This window comes from Carya illinoinensis, chromosome 5 (genome assembly GCF_018687715.1).
Source record: "Carya illinoinensis cultivar Pawnee chromosome 5, C.illinoinensisPawnee_v1, whole genome shotgun sequence".
In the NCBI taxonomy this organism is placed as follows: domain Eukaryota; kingdom Viridiplantae; phylum Streptophyta; class Magnoliopsida; order Fagales; family Juglandaceae; genus Carya; species Carya illinoinensis.
In genome coordinates this window covers 11,240,077-11,261,860 of record NC_056756.1, presented here as the reverse complement: position 1 = coordinate 11,261,860, position 21,784 = coordinate 11,240,077, and the positions used below count along the sequence as shown (strand labels likewise).

Genomic DNA, 21,784 nt, shown 5'->3' with positions numbered 1-21,784 from the left:
AGGAAGACGCTTATTCCACTTGGATGTAGCAAGCCGGAGTGCTAGTCTATCTGTATGTGCATAAGCTAAGTGGGATGGATACTTTGAGAGAGAGAGAGAGAGAGAGAGAGAGAGAGAGAGAGAGAGAGAGAGAGAGTTCTCTATACATATCGCAGTTGTAGAGAACATACAATAGACAATGCAGCTGTAAAATCTCAAAAATATTAGACGGAGGGGCCACAATCACATACCCTCTCGAGTACAAATGTTGCAGAAAATGCAGGTTTACAATATCTATGTTGTTCCCGATCATTTAATTTTAAATCTATAGGTAGGTAGTAGAGAAGAAAAGATGAAGTCCACATTAATATCTATGTCGTTCCTGATCATTTAATTTTAAGTCTATAGGTAGGTAGTAGAGAAGAAAAGAGAGAGTCCGCATTAATATAATAAAGAGATATGCTTTTCTCCGTTCTATTTTTTATCTTCTTTAATCACTTACCATGAGACATTTTAAATGGCTCTCATAAGTAGTTGAGATGCGAAGCCAATGAAAATGCGCCACATCAACAAGTTTGATTAAAGATGACAAGATTTAGAATGAAAAAGTAGCATTGCTCTTAAATAAATTAAGCATCTTGGATAGGGATCAATGGTAGTTGGCCTCCATATGCATCTGGCAGCTGACTCTCATCAATATCATTCAGTAAGGTTGATCTCAGGTTTTTGTTCTCAACAAAAATTATCTGCAAACACATTGTTAATGCTTAAATATTTAGATTAATCGTTATAAATACCAGTGAGCTTCCTCTGCATTTGGGACAAAACATATATAATTGTTTCTTCGTCCTAGTGTTCAATTTAAATGCAAGAAATACATCTCATACTTTACCTTCTTTTTAGTTTTGCTGTCAATAAATGGGTAAACCACCTTCCATATAGTCATGAATACATAAGGCGCATGGACTATGAATAACTTGCCTAACCTCTCGGGGAAGCAATCCTGTCATTGGAAAATCAAATGAGTTATTCTATTCTTAAGTTGGTGTGTAAAGTACACCGTCCACATCATCTAGATAGTAAAATTTGATTTGTAAGATTTAAAATTTATATTCCAAACCAAATTATATTATGTACACACTTTACTAAGTGTATTCCATGTACCGCCTTAAGAATCGAATTTGAAATAGCTAATAATAAGCTTTTCCGGTGCAACACCTTATTATTATTATTATTATTATTATTATTATTTACTACTAGTTTACCAGAGAAAAGCTATATATTATTGCCTAGAAAGTTGGTTTATCATCATGCAATTAATCCAAGTGCATGTGAAGAAAAAGAGATATATCTCGACTTTCCAATAATTTTCCGTCTCTCTCCAGAGGCCTTTTTTTTTTTCTCTCTATCAAAGTAACCAAAGATCTCATCCTTCCCGCCCAAGGGGGGTGGAGCTACGACTCCTCCCTCCCTCCTCCTGCCCAGCCAACACCAAAATCGTCCATAGTTTTTTTTTTTTCCCGATTTTTTTGTAGTTTTCCGTCCATAGCACCAAGATGTGCCAATCTGCTGGCTACTAGCCTCCAACGATCGCAACTAGCCCCACCAGCAGACTCTCTAGCAACCAATTTGTTGAAAGCTTGAAGAAAACTGACCAAAGGAACGGTGCGTACGTCTCACGCGTGGCTCACACTGCACATGAAACTCACGCGCTGTCGAGCCAAGGGGAGTCTGACGCCATCACACGTGGCACCATTGGGATTAGCGGATTCAGATCTCTTAGATCTGACTATTACCTTCTTTTCAAGAGTGGCCCATGAACCACACGTTGTTCCATAGCCAATGACGGTCCTATGCTGGCGTATCGACTCATCTTCTGGTTGCTACTTTTCTATGTTCCATTTTTCTTAACCAATGATCAAGATAAAGTGGTCGTGAAAGTCTCATTTAGCCAATCCAAACCAACAAAATGAAACACACAACATTCCACTGCAACTTTTAGTCGTAGTTCTATAGTCTGTTTATCAAACTATACAAAAATCGCTTCAAGCGGCTTCCCCTTAGTAGGAAACGGGTGGGAGCCAAATTTTTTGCTCCAGATCCCTCTTTTTTATTTCTCTTGTGTTGTATTTGTTTGTTTTGAGGTGATTATTGGGGACTCTCACCCCCATTGAATCTAGTATCCTGTAACCTTAGTTTATCTATGAAATGCTTGCTTAGGGAAAATATATATATATTTAATCCAAGTGCATTTGCTCATTTAGCTAAGTTATAACAATAACATTGCATCTTAAATATCGGTGGATCAAACCTGCAAGATTGAGAGAGCTGCGAGGTATCCTCGAATGTCACTGTTAGAGTATCTCCATCCTTCAAGATCTCCAATACACACAAACTTTTCCTGTCCTCCTGGCATTCTGACAGACCACACACATGCAAAAGTCACAAGCTTAAAAATATTGATGTCTATAAGATTAAAATTGCCTCCGTGTTCATCAAATATAGGACGTATGAAAGACAACTCCAGGAATATCTTCCACGGTTCCACCCATACAAATTGAGAAACAGAGGTTTAATGTCTTAGTAGGAGCAAGATACCATCCTCCAAATATATATATATATATATATTTCAGATTAAATCAAAGGTGGCTGCTTTCTTGGAGATAGATGGGCTGGCAGTCAGACAAGTATATATCCATCTCATCTGATGATTTAATACCAATTTAACTTCACAGAGAAATGATCCTTCAAAGACAAGGATGCCCGCCCTCCCCTCGATGAAAGCTTCTTTTCTCTGGAATGCATCCTAATGGACCTAATTTTTACAGGGGTATATTCCACCTATACATATTAAGAAACAGACATTTGATATTGTCTAAATAGAGATGGAAGAACAAGTTACCTGGAACATATTTTGTCTAGACTGTAGACCACAAAACCTGCAAAAAGGTATGGAGAAAATCAATCTAGCTAAATATTGGGTCCAATTTGCAGCACGGAGAGTTTTGCCATGATTAACGTTAAATCCAATTTCATAAGGATTGAAAGCCATGCAACAGTTTCGAAGTCATAACATACGCCTCAACTCCTCTATATTGTTCTGCCTATGCCTGCCACCAAAGCAAACTACTATTGGGCATCCCTTCTTATCCAGGCCTTGCATAAACAGCTTGTCATGGGCTAATTCATTTGGAATCTCCGAGGTGGATATGGAGCCATTAGGGACAAATGCCCGCCTCCATCGCAGGTATTTCAGGAAGAGATTAGAAGCCTTCTCAATGTCTTGATCACGAGCCCGCAGAAATCTCCGGATCATGAAATCGTCCATTTCCTGCAAAACAAAGTAGGACAAAAACAGTGCATCTGATCCTGTAAAATGAATTATGTCCAAACGCATTTTGAACACTAACTTCTAAATACAAACTAATTCTACTTATGAACACCAGAAGAGGCCATTGAATCTAAGTATATATAGCATTGGCCTCTTTGTGTTTCCTTGAGCTGAGGAGATTCATAAATACAGAAACTGTGGTTAGTTTTTCCAATGGTAGTTGTTAGGACTTTGGATGCATGTTTTCCCCCATGTGAGTTTGAAGGACAATAGTGTGCATTCTTCTATTGCTATTTTTGCAGTTTATGAGGTACATCTGATCTAATTAACATTAAATTATCAACTGTTACCGCCAAACAGGTTTCTGTCCAAAAATAATGTATCAAACATTTTGGATCCGTAGTAATTTATCATAGTTTTTTTAGAGAGATAGAGAGAGTGAGAGGGGGATGGGTCAAAAGGTGGAGCATTTGGTGCTTCAATAAGCACAACATTCACTAATCTAAACACTCGAGTTTATTCATAAATGGCACAGCACCACTAAACCCATAAATTATTTAGCTTGAAAACAAGAACAATAATAATAATTCAACAGCAAATTAACAATCGTACGGTAAAAATTAGAAATAATAATATTATATATAAAAATAAAAATAAAAAACCTTGGCAGTGGGATCTTCTGCCTCGACGACGGCCCTCATGATACCCACTTTGCTTTTCTCGATCTCATTGCTTTCCATTTCCAAGCTGCCATGATCTTGCAGTTCATTTGCTTTCACAGTACCGTCTTTCAGTTCCTCCGTCATGCTCTTTTACTCTCTGCCACACACATACGAACACGGAGTACTCCCTTCAAGTCACCGACCCAACTAAGCCAGCCAGCCACACACACACACTCACTCTCCCTCCCTCTCAATTATAGACACAGTCGTGGGGCTTTCGAGAATGAATGCATGCATTAATAGGCCTGATACCGACTCGCGGAACCGAACGGAAGAAATAATGAGCTTCCGTTAAAGTAACGTCGTAAAGAAAGTTTCAAAAGGTACGTGACGACTCACGGACTGGAAAATACGTCGTTATTATTAATTAGGGAAAACCTCGAAGTCAAATCAGAAGTCCTCTATGACACTGTTAAAACTCAGACACCTGTATGCAGGCGGTGGTGGTGATTGTTAAAAAGATTACGACCATGGCGTCGGGTCTCTACGTATTAAGAACAGATATTTTCATGGCTTACAGTACGGAATACACGATAAACACGAAGGCATTCCGCACCTGACGTCACATATTGATAATGTGACATTGTCTTCTTTCTTTTTCTTTTTTTTTCTTTTTTTCTTCTTATATTCCCGTACCTCTCTCCCCCCCCCCCAACGGACCGGTCATGGTGGTAGAAGATTATTAAAAATTTAGACCTTTTAAATTCACTCAACTAATATCTATTATTTGCATAAATAATAAGAAAAATAGAGCAATAATAATAACATAAAATATTTACATAAAAATTTTTAAACAGGAAAAAAATCACAAGATACAAAAAAGAAAACCTACTATGCAAAAAATTATTCCAATCACATAATTTTTTTCTTCACCCCAAACACATCCACAAAACTTCTTCACTAGCAAAACTTTAATTTTACACCTTTTTTATTTTACAAAAAGGTCAACAGAAAAATTTAACTAAAGTTAAAAGTTACTAAATAAACTTTCAATTGGTGTACTTGAACTAAGAGGCTAAGCCTCTTATTTATAAGCCTGGACCTATACCCTTTATTTTCTTCCTACCGGTGTGGGACTAAAGAATGAGCAAAAAAGTCAACAATCTCCACCTTGTGACTTTGACTGGTCTCACAGCCAAGCTCCACCTCAATGAAGATTTTCATAACTTCCGCTATTATGCTTCACCATAAAAGCATATCCACTCAGAATAAATCAATTCTAAGCATTTCACTTTAGGCCATGTCGAAAAATAACATTACTGAAAATTATGATATAACTTCCACGTTTGACTCTCCTGGAAGTTTATCAGCCATTGGCATGAATTTTCACCACACACCCCGCATCAATACCAAACCAATGTCTATGTGCAAACTTGTGGACCCAACACATCCTCTATCATGACAACTTTTAGAAATTAACGGCATGCCATGAGGAAGTATATATCCATTTTTAAATATCAAAGTCTTCTATAGAGAGAGACATAACATTAGCATCATTACCAGTATCTCCATTTATTGACTTGGAGCTACTTGTCGAATCTGCTTAACTCTTGGACAATTTTTCTTGACGTGCCCAAATTGTCCACACTCCCAGCAAACTACTTTCTTTTTCGTGGAGTTTTTCATCTTCCCATTTCCAGCTACTACTATTACTAAATTATCAAGTAGAACATTACTTCCACTATTTAGTCTTCTCTCTTTAGAAAAGATTTTACTGATAACTTCTGAAAAAATTATTTTTTCATTCTCATGTATCAAAATAGGCTTTATGTGCTCATAAGAGTGTGGAAGAGACCAAAAAAGTCTCAATGCTTGATCATCTTCATCAATTTTTACTCCAATAGATTATAGCTCAGTGAAAATGCCATTGAGAACGTTTAAATGATCTGAAATAGCTGTACATTTACTTATCCGTAATGTATGAAACTGCTCCTTCAGGTACACACGATTTGAGATGTTCTTTGTCTGATACAACTCTTCAAATTTTTCCTAAAGTTCTTTTACCGTAGATATTTCATGCGCATTTGCAAGAACATTTTTTGCCAGGCACAAACGTATCACATTTACTGTTAATACAAATCCAGATCCTCACCATCTTCATCGCTCATTTTAGATATGCTCTTTTCACCAGTCACACTAGTATCAATGCTGATTTCAGGTGTTGGTCTGCCTGTAACAGCCTGCTAGAAATTCAATTGTGAAATTTCTATTAACTTTAGGAATCTCGTGAAAACCCCATAAGTTTTCACGAATCCATTAATCGTATAGGTTTTTGTCTAACTACATAGTTAGTGTTATTATTTACTATGGTATCAGAAGTGTGTTTTTGATTATTGGAGATAGTTAGAAGTGTCAAAATGTATTTTGGTTTGTGCCATTAGACTCGGAGGGTTATTTAAAGTCTTATGGCGCAATAACATTTTTTCATATTTTCGGACAAAACGTCTGTTCAAAACTGTAGATATTATTGAATAAAAAGAAATATCTTGAGATAATTTTCATGAATATTATTGGGTAAAAATATTTTGAGTTGATTTTTATAGATATTATTAGATAAAAATATCTTAAGTTGATTTTTTTGTAGATACTATTGGATAGAATATTATGAGATAATCTTTTATAGATATTTTGGGTAGGAGAAAACTACACTCAACTCTCAACTCCAGCATCATCTCTTCCATATCTTATCCATAAGTATCTCCAGCCACCTCTCCCCACGAAATTATCTTCATTTACACTTTTCATTGAAATAATATCAAACACTCTCTCTCGGACAGCTTTTAGGAGTCCTTTTGCACGCCCATTTCGAAGCTGTTATAAGTGTTTTATCATAAAGTCTCCTTCATATAAGTTGTTCCTTTTTTAGTCTAGTTTACATGGATATCTTATTTTCCCCATTTGAAAATCATTTGGTCAGTCAAATATTGTGTAAACTATAGAAAGGTCATTCTGGGAGATAAACTGGAGAATATGTTATAGTTTGGAGTTTTTTACCAAACTAATTGATAGATATTGGTCCGAAATTTTTATGGAGTATTGTTAACATGTATATGTGACTATTGGTTGATGAGTTTTACATGATTAAAGGTTTTGATGAAAGATTTTCTTAGATTTAGAAACTTAGAAACTGGAAGAAGAAAAACAGTTTCTGTTTTGAGAAAGTTTAACTTTTTGGTGGTCTAAACCTATTCTAATGACTTTAATAATTTTATTGGAGGATCTTAAGTATCTTATATACATGTTATATTATTATTTTGAAGATATTTGATGTTAGTTTCAAAGATATGAAATTTTATGCAAAGAGATATTCAAATAAGACAAAGTGTGGATATTCTTGGCTAAATTTATGTTTTGGTTAATTTCTAACCATGTGATCTTGAATTAGAAGCTTATATATGTTTTAGGACATTTTTTTAAACCATGTGATGGTTTGGTTTGAAGATCATATATTTATAAGTCATAGATCAAAAGATTTATCAAAACTAGTTAAGGAAAAAGTTTCTGTTTTTGGACTAAGTGTAAAACCAAAAACTCCAAATGTTATTTTGTGATTTTGGTAACTTTAGTTTGATGATTTAAAGCATGATTGATGTTAGGATGATATTATGAATATGTTAGAAGTAAAATTGAATTTTTGAAATTCTTGGAGATGTTTTGATTTAATGTCAAAACTTGTGATTCAAGTGCTTGGATCTTTTTACAAAAAACTTTGGTGTTAATTATTAGCTTTTTCTAAATGGATGTTTTAAGTATGGTTTTGAACTTAGGATTGGAAGATGTTTGTTGCAAAATTTTGGTTTAAGCATGAGTTTTGAAATTGGAAGGAATTACAACAAAAATCAAGGGAAATGGCCTATGGATGTTTCGGTCATAGTGTGTTCTTCATAGTTGTGTTTTGTTTTAAATTTTTCTGAGTTGATATTTAAGTTTAGGACAAAATTTACATGAGGAATGTAAATTTTAGAAACTTTTGGAATTAGTATGCAAAATCCTTAAGTTATGGGTAAAACGGTCATTTTCCCACATGTAGAGAGTAAAATGAAAATTTTACTCTTTAAGTTAGTATTTTTCATATTTCAAATTATTAATGATTTAGTTCTAACTTTTAGAATCACTAATTACAGTTCCTCGTGATCGCACTTGAAGTTTTATAAGAAACGCGGAGATTGAAGTAAGTTTAGCTTTTAACTTACTAGCAATCTATTGTATATGTGTGCTAAGTAAAAGAACTACAGTTTATGTATGTATGTTATCATATATGTCATGCCATGCCAAGTTATTACGTAATTGTCTATTATACAGAATTTATTCTGTCATCAATTTTTATCTGTTATATAATATATTCTGTCATGTATTACTGTACATTACAAGTATGTCATGTTAAATATGTTATCTATTATATGTTATGCCATGTTACGAAATGTTTCTATCTCAAGTTGGTCATGTATTTCAAGTTATGTTCAAATCACGTTATGTTACATCAGGGCTCCCGTCCTTTCGTATTCCAGTCACGTTTCATCTTGAGTACATTCAGTTTGTATAGAATACATGGGGCCACAACAACTGTGGAGTATGTATTTAACTGCATTGTGATGTGTAGAATACATGGGGCCACAACAACTGTGGAGTATGTATTTACACGTAGAATACATGGGGCCACAGCAACTGTGGAGTATGTATTTTTCATGTTAAGTCAAGTTTGTGTAGAATACATGGGGTCACAACAACTGTGGAGTATGTATTTTTCATGTTAAGTCAAGTTTCAGATCAAATTCATGTCAAGTCAAGTTCAGTTCATGTTTCAATTTAAGTTATGTCAATTATGCTATGTTGTATGCCAAGTTATACTTTAATTACTTATGAATTTGATTATGCATTTATGCTTTTACTGTCATGCATGCATCATTAACTTGTGTGGAAGTTTTTTGTTAACTTACTGAGATTTGTAATCAAATCTCACTTTGGTAGTCCCAACTACCATTCCCCCCGAATGGTAGATCTTGTTACAAGATCTAAAGGAGAATCAGGAGCTGATCAACTAGACACAGTTGACTAAGCGACGGTGCGACGTCAATGTTAATATAGTAGTTAACGTAAATTACTACTTGTACAATGGAGTTGCATCTTTAGTATTTTTTGGATCATAACCATTTTGGACTAGTGTTGTGATCTACTCAATGGGTCTTTATGTATGAAGTATGTTTTAAGCATTTGGAATATTTTTAATTTGGTGCATAGTATTGCTAAAGAAAAAAATTATCCGCTGCGAATATTGCATAATGTTAGATGCATGTTAGGAACATTGCATCTTATATGTCATGAACGGGGGCAGGTAACCTTGTGTTGCATGTCTCGACGCTTCAAATGTTCGTCCGATCCCAAACGGAATTTGGGGGCGTCACACTGCCCTTCAATGCCTTATGTAATCCTGATTGAATCAAAACATAATTGATTTGTACTTGCCACAAGTCAAAATTGATTCTCTCATCAAATTTCTCCACCTCAAATCTGACAAGATTTGAAACCCTACTTCCTAATTACTTTGATGAATTTACTATAAAAATGAATAGTACCTCACTAAGTAAGTTCTCAGGAAAGATTGGAGGGTCACAATTGACACGCTTAAAATTTTCAATCTCCTACATAGAATCTCCTTAGACTGTACGTATCCACACTACTACACCAAAATCCACCACATAAAAAGAATCTAGTTGCTTTGATACCAATTATTGAAAATTTGGACCTCCCAAATTCACCCCTTAAGATCTATCATTTTCAGGAATAATTAGAAAATTAGAGAAAGAATAACAACACAAAATATTTACGTGAAAACTCCTAAACAGGAAATAAATCACCAGACCCAGAGAAGAAAATTCACTATGTGAACAATTATTATAATCACATAATTTTTCTTCTCATCCTAAATGCACCCACAAATCTTTCTCACTAACAAAACTTTAACTTTACACCTCTTTCCATTTTATAAAAAGGCTAACAGAGAAATTTAATTAAAATAAAAAATTATTAGATAAGCTTTCAATTACTGTATTTAAACTAAGAGGCTAAGCCTCTTATTTATAAATCTAGGCCTATGCCCTTTATTTTATTCCCACCGGCGTGGAACTAAAGAATGAGTAAAAAAGTCAACAGGGACTACCTCAGGGTGGATAGAAGTCGTCGTTGGTCCAAGCGACACCGTCAGCTAGGACATGGAAGCTCATGTAGGGGTTCATAACTTTTCGTGCACATTTCACAAAATGTGCACTGTGGCTAGTTGCAGTGTGGTCATGGTTGTGTGGCAAGGGTGGTCATGATGTGGCTGGGGTGGGTGCACTAGTGTGGTTGGGGTGGTCACGATACAAGTCGCGGAGTGGAGAGGCATGGGGCAGTTGCGGCATCGTTGGGGCAGTCGCAATATGCGTGGTTGACAGGTGTCGTCTAGTGTCCAGGATGGTCGAGAACTGCTGATGTAGGGAAGGGAGAGGGAAAGGGGAGGAGGGGAGGGGAAACGTGCGCGCGCGCACGCACGCACAAAAAAAAAAAAAAAAAAAACACGTGGTACACTAATAATATACTATATCAGTGTGTGAGATCTCTTTGTGAGATTTTTCTATGACTCTAGCAGCCCTCTTTCAGTAGAGATTTAACTGCTTTGATTTTGTATAAAATTTAGATCGAATCAGTATGTATTGGTTTTGTAATATTTAAAATTGATTACATATCGATTATTTTCTTGAATTGATACTTTCAGTTTTATTGATTTTTTATTTGGTTTGGTTCTATTTTTTTATTTTAATAAAATGTAAATCTCTCATAAAAAATCTGTTTATACCAAGAAAAGAAAAAAAAAACTGCTTTAAAAAATCGATTTTATTACAAATTTATTACTATTTACAAAAATCTGTTTTATAAAAAAAATTATTATGTAAAAAAATTATGTTATAAAAAATATGTTTTAAAAAATATATATATATACTATATAAAAAAAATTCAACTATAAAACAAAAATATATAATATATTATTATAATAAACATGGCTGTAATGGGCTGGCAGGGAAAATAGATATTAATAAATGACTTTTATCGTAGCACATGATCAGAGGTTTATCTCAAAGAGTCAAATTTTTCCTATAGATGATGCTTCACTTTGTTGCTAGAAGGAGTAAAAATTCGATTTATACAGATTATGACATGTCCAATGGCAAGCTCATATTATTTAGAAATAACATTAAGATTTTTTAGATAACAAGGAGAATATCAAATATTAGAGGCATTACATAATTACTGAGACCCCTGGAAAAAGTACTATTATATAAAACAAAAATTTATAATAAAAAATTATCTATATTATTATATATAATATAATAATATTGGTATATTATAATATTACTAAACCAAGTTTAAAAAAATAATATACTGTTGTTTAAAAAAATCAAACAAAAATATTATAATATTACTCCTTTTAATATTACGAATCGTGTTTATGATTATTTAAATAATTTGCGATACTGTCATATGTCTGATTACATATGGTATCAAGATGTTTTTACATCCAGAGTAATGCTTCGTGATGACAGTCAGAAGTCATACTGAAAAAAAAATTCATTAATGATTTACCTCATCTTTTTACTTTAAAAGTCAAGGATGAACTTAATGATATCTCGAGATTTTTCAATTACACCTATGGTGATATTTTCAGCGGAATTAAGAAACTTGGTTCAGTAATATATATTATTGTATAAAATATAATAAATATTATATATAATATTAAAAAAATAATTTAAATATATATTATAGTGAACCGATTCGGTCCTAAAAATATGGAATTGGAATCGAACCGGTTCTAGTCGGTTTCCACCAGTTCAATCCCATCTAAATCGATTTTCCGGTTAAAATTTACATCCTTACTTTTACACCCTTACTTTTAGCTGACGTGGAATTATCAATATCAGTAGTATTTGTTAAAAAAACTAATTCTAATCTATTTATTATATATATATATATAATTCCTAAAGAGTAAGGGAAATGCTACTTTAACACCTAATTTTGACATCTCTTTTATTTTTTAAAATTTTTTTATTTAATAGTTAAGAAAGTAATTATTAGTTTATTGATTTTTTATATATTTTTAAATGATAAAAATATATGAATAAAATATTTAAAAAAAATGAGGGAATGATTTTAGCCTCGTAGTAAGATGAATCGGTCAATGGGAGGCAACAGAGCAGCTTGGCTCATAAGTAAATCTATACATCATTTTACTATTACTAACACTACACGCCTGACATGACATTTTCTTTTTCTTTTTAACAATACTATTCTGCTGCCTGAATAGGTTCATTTATACTGCTAGTTGTTGTTTTTTATTTTATTTTATTTTATTTATATTTTTTATATATTTAAATAATTTTTTAAATATATCAATATATTTAAAATCAATTTTTTGATTATTAAATAAAAAAAATTGCAATCGGTGAAACGAAGCGGTACATCATAAGCGGCATACTAGCTTTTTTGTTTTTTTTTTTTTGTTTTTGTTTTCCCACATGTGAAACACGCGTTTCAAAAAAAGAGCCCATTTTCAAAATTAAGTAAACCTCGCACTCCCTGGTTTGTAGCTCATTCTTCTCCTCTACCTAGCGCGCCACTATCTCCATAGCCTGTTAGGATAAATTTTAAATATGGGCTTTATTTGATTGCTTGTTTTATAAAATGGATTGGATATATATAGCTCACAATTGTATTTTGATTAATTCATTAAACTGAGTGATCATTTAAGATTTTTTACACTTTAGTAATATAGGATTATATTTTATTTAAATTATGGTAAATTATGTATGTAGGCCTGAAAGCTTAAGGGTCTTATTCTAAATTTTTCTTAGACTCTATTGAGATTTGAGTCCTTAATAGAAGGACTCCATAAGTTTTCTATATATAAGACTAGGTCCCCTCTCCTCTCCATACGCCCATTAGTTTACCTCATTGATAGCTGATATTTTGTGAGGAGTAAGGAGGGAAAGATTTGTTTGCATTCTTAAATCATGGCTTCCGTAGGTACGATTTCTATATTTCCTAATCTCTATTTGTCCATTAAGATTTTTTTTTAGCATGCTTTATAGATTTTACATTTGGTATCAGAGCTACCATACTAAGATTATAATCTTTCGAATAAAAGGGTGTTTGTGAGTTTGTAATTTCAGTTTTTTTTTACACAAACCGAATAATCAAAATCCTATTTATTGAAATTTGTTTATTGTCAATCTTGAAAAGGTTAGGGCTTTTGTTCCTCTCAATCTTCTTATTCTTTTGATATATTAATAAGGCCTTATGGTTATGTTTTATGGATTCATTTAATTTATTTTTGTTTTTGTTTTTGTTTTTTGGAACCATTTTTTAAATGAAAATCGAATTACATATACAACTGATCAAATTTATCAAATATATATCAAAATCATTTTCTGGAATGCAGTTTACTAGTTTTAGATACATTTAATTAAATTAGTCATATTATGACTTGCCAAATGAAATGGCTATATCAATTTGGAGTCACAGACGCCACGAGGGTGTACTCAACAGTGCGTTATGGTGGAAATACTCTCAACACTTTTCAATATACTCAACTATTATTTATTATTTTATTATTACTTTTCACTTACTTTTTACAACTATTCATTATTTTTTTACTACTATTCAATATTTTATTATTACTTTTCACTTACTTTTTTATAACTATTCACAATATATATCAATATTTTTCAATACCTAAACCCAATTATATGGTGGAACAATTCTAGGTGGCTGCCCAGCCTACCCCTACTATATTTGAAACTTTTTTTTTCTTTTTTCTTTTTCAAAAATAAATTTTTTATATATTTTTAATCATTAAAAAAATACACGATTTCACTCTTAGTCAATTTCTTAATTATTAAATAAATAAATAAATAACCGAGCAGTCAAGCTGACTATCAGTTTGCTTTAGTTGAGGGTGTATGTAAGCGGTTGTGGAAAAAAAACAGCAGATTCGACCTTTTACAACCAGGAAGCTAAAAAACAGAGAAAAATAAATAAATGGGCCTGATGGATTTTGAGGCCCGGTGGGACATGCGTGAGAGAATGATAGGCGGATCGTCATAGATCCTGGGCCCTAACAATTAGAGCTAAATGAGGGAGAGGAGAATGGTTTTAAGATCAAAACTGGAGAGCGGGACGAAAGATCAAAGATCCCATGCGAAGATGTTGCAATGATACCTTGTCCTTTGCGTTCTAATCTGACCCCAAAAAAAAAAAAAAAAAAAAAAAATCTATTGACTTTTATTCTTCTTCAATACAGAGATACTAAAGTCTAACTATTTGCACGTGAAATGTAATTTAACGTTAAACAAACATATAAAATACTGGTCGTAAACCACTTATATTATTCGTTGCTGAAGTCCATTAAATAAAATATCTCATCTAGTTGGTCTAATTTCAATTAAAAATATACATATACAATCGTGTAAATACTGGGTAACTATTTTGAAAATAAATAAAATATATTATTAAAAAATTAATTTTATTTTTTTATGTAGATCTTATGTTTTATTTATATTTTTCAAAATGATTACACGATGATTACATAATTAATGGTTACAAATATATTTTCTCTATTAGGAATGAGAAATGCCATGTACCATATTATTATTAAGGTTGTGTTTGGATGTTGAACTGAGCTGAGTTCTTTATTAATAATAGTGAGTTGAATAGATAGAGTGAGTTATGTTGAGTCCATCTAAAATGAGTTTAAATGTGTTTGGATGTTAAGATGAGTTTAATACTATTTATGAAAAATTAAAAAAAGTTGTAAGTCTTACATATAAAGATATTTTGAATTAAAAAAAAGTTGTAGGTCATATGTATAAGAATGTTTTAAGATGAGTTTAGTAATTTTAGAATGAGAAATCATGGGGACCGGTCCGACTATTAAAACCAAAATAACAGCCCTCCAATAACCATGCGCCACGTAAGAGGTTCATTGGGCAAAATCTGCATCTGCATACACCCGATCAAATGACTCTCCCCTCTCTCACTCCTTCGTATTCCCTTTCTTCCTCGCTCTTTCCACTCAATCCCTGAAGCTCTCGACCCCCTCATCCCGCACGGCGCTCGACCCAAACGGTAGCAGAACTCAATTCAGACGATGACGAAGACCCAAACGGTAATCTCTCTCAATAATCTTTTTCAGTTTTTGCTTTTTTAAATTTTTCTATCGGCACTCTCTCGGTAATCTTTCTCAGTTTTGAGTTTTTAAATTTATTTCAAAGTTTTGTTATTGTCAGGATTGTCTCTCAGTGATTTTGTTATCTTCTCATTACCAAGGATTTCTCTTCTTAATCTCATGTCTATGACTTCGATGTATCAATTTGAGGGATGGACATGAAGCCCTAATTAGAACGACAGTGGAGTTTCTTACCAGATCAAAAGAAAAAAAAAAACAACTCTTGATCCTCATTCTAGCCTCTAGTCAGTAGGATAAGGGCAGTGGAAAATAAATGGGTGTTTGAGAATGGTTTGTTGGAAGAAATTTAGTAGTTCATTAGGGGTTTCGTTATATGAAGTTTCTTTATCCGTGTGGGTCAAGTGGTCTGAAAAAATGGAGATGTCGGCGTCGGACTGAGATGGTGGCAGTGGAACTAAGCTTTGTTGGGCGGCAAGGATTGATGGCTGTGCAAAGCGACGCTGAGCTTGGAGCGAAGACGGAATGAACCTGAGAGAGAATGGAGATGCTAATTTCTGGATAGTGCTTCTAGTGATCATGTGTGGTGAGGTGTAAAATATTTATGGTGTTTCAGCTTACGTGTCGCTTTGTGAATGGCAGGCTGCTTTTCAGGCTTTGACAGACAGACCGCTCCACAGCGCCTCGCTTTTAGAATTGGATGTTGAGATATTAGATTAAATTTAAAATTAGACTGAACTAAATTGATATCAACTAAGTTTTGCAACCAAACGGTGACTTTTCATCTCATTTTATAAATATGTTATTTTTCATTATCTTTAAATTATTTATAAAAAATAATAAATTAAAAGATTGTTAAGTTATTAACTTAACAAATGATTGTTAAGCCTTTGAACAAAGAGGGTCAACAACCAATAATTGTACCTAATCAACTTTATTGAGAAAATAAATATTAAACTTTTATTTTATAAAACACGTGAATAATTCATTTTTCCTTTCTTTCTTTCTTTTTATTTATTATTTTTATTTTTTATGGGACAGAACAGCTTGGCTCGTTCAATAGCTGATTGTGTCATGAGATGGACTTGTCATCAAACCGGCAAAGAAACCACAGCTTTCAGTAACCCGCATAGATTTGAACGTGTTTGCAACTTTGCCGCAACTCCATCGCACACAAATTTTTTGCTTCTTCTCTGTTTCTTCAAGCAATTCCTCTGTGTATTCTCTATCAATTCCTACCTGAAAACCTCCGTTTGTTTTTTCATATTCACGCTCGTCAAGCCTAAACTCTAAGGAACCTCCACAACTACCTCCCATACGACGTTCCAACCATTAAAGTCCGCATTTATACAGCCTTTTTTTTTCCTTCTCTTTGGAACCAAACCCGGAAGACCCATTTACGTCTTCGTCCGTTTTCTGCTCAGACATTACGTTTGCGGGTAGCAAAATGAGGATTTGGGTGTGGGTTATTCCTGTTCTTATCGTCTCTGGTTTTGTTTGGAGGGTTAGTGCAGACCAGAATGTGCGTACAGAGCGAATTTCAGGTGAGTTTTTGCTCGTAGCAGTTGTCATAATTACTTTATCAGTGAGATTCTAAGCTGTTCTTCTGTGCTCGATTATGCATAAGCTGTTTATATTCTCCATCTGAGGTTGTTGCTTTAGTTGACATCGAGTCTTGGGAATTCGGTTCGTGCATTTTCTGTTTCTCTGTTTTCTCCTTTACGCAGCAGTGTGAAAACTGATAATTTTGCACTTCTGCTTCATAGGTAATCGAGTGTTACGTTTTTTCCCCCTCCTGTTTGGCACTTTTAATACGTACTTCCATTCTAACCGAGGTGTATGTATGATGAAAACTAGAAAATAGGGGCTACTTTTGGTTTTTTCAGAAATATATTTTTGTTTGATAAGAACGATTCTTAAAATGGTTTTCGGTGGCTTCCTTCCAAGAACTTTCGTTAAGTGTATTCTTTTATATATTGCATCCACTAACAAAGTTAGAAAAGTGTTAGGAGTAAAGTGCATGTTATTGTCTTCACTGACTGTGCACCGGAAAGAACTCCATGCTATCATACGTGTGCTCATTTGTCTTAAAAGGTCATGGCGATTGTGATGGTATGTTGAAATTGCTTACTTTGAGACGACCTAGGTTTGATTATCCTTAAAGCAGTTCACTATGATAACAAATGTGACGCCCCCTCCCTATTGTTGAATTTATCCTCACATTCACTGATCATAAGTAATGATACATTGTGAACCGGCTCTGAATTGAATGGACTAAACAAATAAGTAATTAAGAGAAAAGATTCAGAAATTTGATTTGAATTATCGCTGCTTGATACTGTTTATATTTATGTGTATTCTCAAAATCAGTTGTCTGCTGTTTCTTTTAATGTTATGAGGGCACGCCAACTTTTATTCCAACATTTTTCATGCTCCAACACTGTGGTTTAGATGCTTGATAAACTCAAGATCCTGATTACTTCTGTATGTAAACTTTGTGAGAAATTGTAGCTTCTTGTCTATTGGTTTTGGTTACAGAAATATTGGCAAGATGTGATTTGATGAATTATGGATCTGTATCTTTCTATCCTTTTCTGCGGCAACCAGGCTTATTCCTTGAAGAATGGAAATTTTAAATGACTAGACTTACGGGATCAGATTGACTGACTTGGATTTCAAAGCATGAATCTTATTCTTAGCTGTGCTTCTTTTAAATGATGCAGGAAGTGCTGGTGATGTCTTGGAAGATGATCCAGTAGGAAGGTTGAAAGTTTATGTATATGAGCTTCCTAGCAAATACAACAAGAAGCTTCTTCAAAAGGACCCAAGATGTCTGAACCATATGTTTGCTGCTGAGATTTTTATGCACAAGTTCCTCTTATCAAGTCCAGTTCGAACCCTCAAGCCTGAAGAAGCAGATTGGTTTTATACCCCAACATACATCACTTGTGACCTTACACCAACTGGCTTGCCATTGCCCTTCAAGTCTCCACGAGTGATGAGAAGTGCAATACAGCTCATCTCTTCAAACTGGCCCTTTTGGAATCGAACAGAAGGGGCTGATCACTTCTTTGTTGTGCCCCATGACTTTGGAGCCTGCTTTCATTATCAAGTAAGAAACTTTAATTTTCTTAATTACTGAGAACCATTTTTTTACCCTTTTGGGGGGGAGGGGGTGCGGAATGAAGTTGTGGCTGCATGCATGTTGGCAGTATGCTCCAGGGGCATAATAGACAAGGAAATAGATGCATCTTGATTAGTTGGTCGAGTGCAAAATTATGCAAAGATTTATTTCATTGGAAACAATACTCAACTTGCACACTTATTATTTGGTAGCTTCGGTTTTGTTGTGTTGACTTGGTATCAGCCTAGACCCTTTCATTTCAACAAAAGGAAGGTAGGCGTCCAGATATCCCTTGGATTAATTCAACGGGAAACATTGTAATGGAAGTTTTCTTTGTACTATGAGTTTGAATGTTGTAATGTAGGATGAGGAAATCTAAATGTTCATCTTCGAGAGAAATAAGACTGTTCATATGTGTATTCATTTACGAATCAACTCTTTAAATCCATGACCATAGCTGGCTCTGTCCTCTGTCCTCTCTTTTATGTGCTAGTATGGCTTTTGTAACATGCTATCAGGTTTTGGTGTGGGTGCAAGAGCTCTTTTAACAATTCTCTTCACCCACCCTACTTATTCTGGGTTCACTTTTATTTTGCGTGTGAAATCTTGGCAACATCTTAGTTCAAGGATCTAACACACTGGTCATCTGATGCAAGTTTTCTATGTACTGTGTAGGAAGAGAAAGCTATTGAGAGGGGCATTCTTCCATTACTCCATCGTGCTACCTTGGTTCAGACTTTTGGACAACGGAACCATGTGTGCCTAAACGAGGGTTCAATCACTATCCCTCCATATGCTCCTCCTCAGAAAATGCAGGCCCGCCTGATTCCCCAAGACACCCCTAGGTCCATCTTTGTCTACTTTCGTGGATTGTTCTATGACGTCAACAATGACCCAGAAGGTGGTTATTATGCAAGGTATGTTCATACTGACTTGGTACAAGAAGTGTGTTGGAATTGAGCCTTAAGACTTTAGTTAGGTGCACTTTCCTTCTCAATCTAACCATTCTTAGCTGTGTAGATATTAGGCAAAAATGTAAGCTTTCACTAGATGCAGTCTCATTGCACCAATTGCAATAATCAAGTAGCTACCTGATCTCATAGGACTGTGCAACCTTTAATGAATTGGATAATGACTCATGTAGTTCAACTGAACTCTGCTTATTTGATGTTTCCGAGGATATTTTTATAGAATAATGCTTGTATTTAATATGTACTGGTCCTTATGTGATGGTATCCTTATCTGGCTCTGGGTTCATTTACAGCCTCAAACCAAAAATCTCATTTAGCACTTGTATCATTTTTTGTGCTTTCATTTAATTGCAGAGGTGCAAGGGCAGCAGTTTGGGAGAACTTTAAAGACAATCCACTTTTTGATATCTCCACTGAACACCCAACCACATATTATGAAGACATGCAACGAGCTATATTCTGTTTGTGCCCTCTGGGATGGGCCCCATGGAGTCCTAGGCTTGTTGAAGCAGTGGTGTTTGGTTGTATTCCTGTCATTATAGCAGATGATATTGTCTTGCCATTCGCTGATGCCATACCATGGGAGGAAATTGGGGTGTTTGTCGCGGAGGAAGATGTCCCTAATCTGGATACAATTCTTACATCCATACCACCAGAAGTAATTCTAAGGAAGCAGAGGCTGCTTGCAAATCCTTCAATGAAAAGGGCAATGATGTTTCCACAGCCCGCACAAGCGGGAGACGCTTTTCATCAGATACTGAATGGGCTGGCTCGCAAGTTGCCACATGACAAGAGCACTTTCTTGAAGCCTGGTGAAAAGATTTTGAATTGGACCGCAGGACCTGTTGGGGATCTCAAACCTTGGTAAATGTAAGCAGGTTGGACTTGGTTACGATTACTTATTGTGTTATGTTCCATGATTGTTTTTTGTATAGTCCTCGGATGAACCGAGAGAGAGAAGTGTCTAGTATACCAGAAATGTATTTTTTTTTTAATGGTTTTTGGGATTTTGATTTTTAGATTTGGTTACATTAGAGATAGGTGATGTATATTTGCTCTAATTGAGATCTTCTCCAATTTTTTGCTTGAATTCTAAGCAGATTTCGGATAAAGATAAATACATTATGTAAATCTTACAACATTTAATAGTTTTAAGACTACGTTTCGAAACAAAGATTTTAAAGTCTCAGTTTTTGAACCCAAAATCTTTTAGGTTTGAGTGGTGAGAAGTGTTAAAAGTATATTGTGAATAGTATTGAAAAAATAGTTGAAAAGTAATAATAAAATATTAAATAGTAATAAAAAGTAAATGAAAAGTAATAATAAAGTATAACGTATTGAATAGTAGTAGAGTGTGTTGAGAAGTGTTGAGGTATTCTTAGTATTCAAACACAACAGCCTGATGGCATATCACCTGGTTCTCAAAGTGGAAAATCTGAATTCGAAACTTCTCATGAAAAAATCACCGTGCCCCGATTTTGTCACAAATAAAATTAAAAAAGCTTCCATAAAATTCGAAATAATTTCTCTTGAGTGATGAGAAATATCACTAATTTGATTTTCTATCTTCTTACTTTTATTTTTCAGAGATGAAAAATCTCATGAACTTTGTTTGAGTGGATCGAGGGACTAAACTATTTATAAATTCCGCCAAAGTAAAAAGACAAAGTTGATCAAATAGAAAAAACGCGTATTATAAAAATTAAAACACTACTAATAATAAAAAGATAGTAATTTTATTAAATGTATTATTTTTCATTTAATGATTTATTTTTAAATAAATTGATAATTTAATTAGATATATCATTTTAATTTTAACTTAGTGATGTGTATTATTTAATTTTTATTTAATAATAACACAAATAAAATTGTATGATGTGGTACTAATCTTAGAATAATATTATAGAATAAATTATTTGTGGTTTATAGGAGCAACTCCTCATATTTTAAAAATTTGTAATATAAAAATATGGATTTCAGTACCTATATTAATATGGAGCAACCCCTCAAATCTATATTATTTTATGAATTTATTTTTTATTTAGTTTTTTTAATATTTAAAATATGAAAAATTTTATTTACAGTTCTCACTTGAAGATTGCATGTGCAGATCTTTTATTAAAAAATAAAAATATCATTTTATGAATGATATTTTTGTAATTTCATTAAAAAATTTTAAAAATAAAATTACATAGAATTACATTGTAGTCCCTAAATAGAGACTATATATAACATTGTTCTTAAGATATTTAAGTAAACTAAATGATCAGGGAGTAAATAAGCGAGGAGTTAATAAATTATGAGAAATAATATTTATATTTATAAATATATAAACGCCTAATAATTATTTTAAAAAAATTTAATTTATATTAAAAATTTAATTTTTTAATAATAAATTTTACTATTTTTTAAAAGTACTATACGAACTTTAGGACTATATGGAGT

General features: G+C 33.6%; 2 protein-coding genes across 2 annotated transcripts; one reads left to right on the top strand and one right to left on the bottom strand.

Moving 5' to 3' along the window:
• Window positions 1-185: 185 nt before the first annotated feature.
• On the bottom strand, window positions 186-4,243 carry LOC122308748 (CRAL-TRIO domain-containing protein YKL091C-like). The gene is made up of 6 exons (XM_043121955.1): window positions 3,973-4,243; window positions 3,058-3,310; window positions 2,882-2,918; window positions 2,291-2,396; window positions 872-982; window positions 186-725 (listed from the first exon to the last, which is right to left on the bottom strand). The coding sequence occupies exons 1-6, from the start codon at window positions 4,114-4,116 to the stop codon at window positions 609-611; spliced, it is 768 nt and encodes a 255-aa protein (XP_042977889.1). The 5' UTR covers window positions 4,117-4,243; the 3' UTR covers window positions 186-608.
• A 12,089-nt stretch (window positions 4,244-16,332) lies between these two features.
• LOC122309003 (probable beta-1,4-xylosyltransferase IRX10) lies at window positions 16,333-20,429 on the top strand. Its single transcript, XM_043122324.1, has 4 exons — window positions 16,333-16,788; window positions 17,968-18,356; window positions 19,044-19,285; window positions 19,694-20,429. The coding sequence occupies exons 1-4, from the start codon at window positions 16,692-16,694 to the stop codon at window positions 20,205-20,207; spliced, it is 1,242 nt and encodes a 413-aa protein (XP_042978258.1). The 5' UTR covers window positions 16,333-16,691; the 3' UTR covers window positions 20,208-20,429.
• Window positions 20,430-21,784: the final 1,355 nt, after the last annotated feature.

Excerpts from the sequence above, each read along its gene's own strand:
- LOC122308748 (XM_043121955.1), bottom strand. The coding sequence starts at position 4,116 with ATGACGGAGGAACTGAAAGACGGTACTGTGAAAGCAAATGAACTGCAA. Across the intron at positions 2,397-2,881 it reads CTAGACAAAATATGTTCCAG|AATGCCAGGAGGACAGGAAA; the intron begins GTAACTTGTTCT and ends GTGGTCTGTCAG. Across the intron at positions 983-2,290 it reads CAGCTCTCTCAATCTTGCAG|GATTGCTTCCCCGAGAGGTT; the intron begins GTTTGATCCACC and ends TTCCAATGACAG.
- LOC122309003 (XM_043122324.1), top strand. The coding sequence starts at position 16,692 with ATGAGGATTTGGGTGTGGGTTATTCCTGTTCTTATCGTCTCTGGTTTT. Across the intron at positions 16,789-17,967 it reads GCGTACAGAGCGAATTTCAG|GAAGTGCTGGTGATGTCTTG; the intron begins GTGAGTTTTTGC and ends TAAATGATGCAG. Across the intron at positions 19,286-19,693 it reads GAAGGTGGTTATTATGCAAG|AGGTGCAAGGGCAGCAGTTT; the intron begins GTATGTTCATAC and ends ATTTAATTGCAG.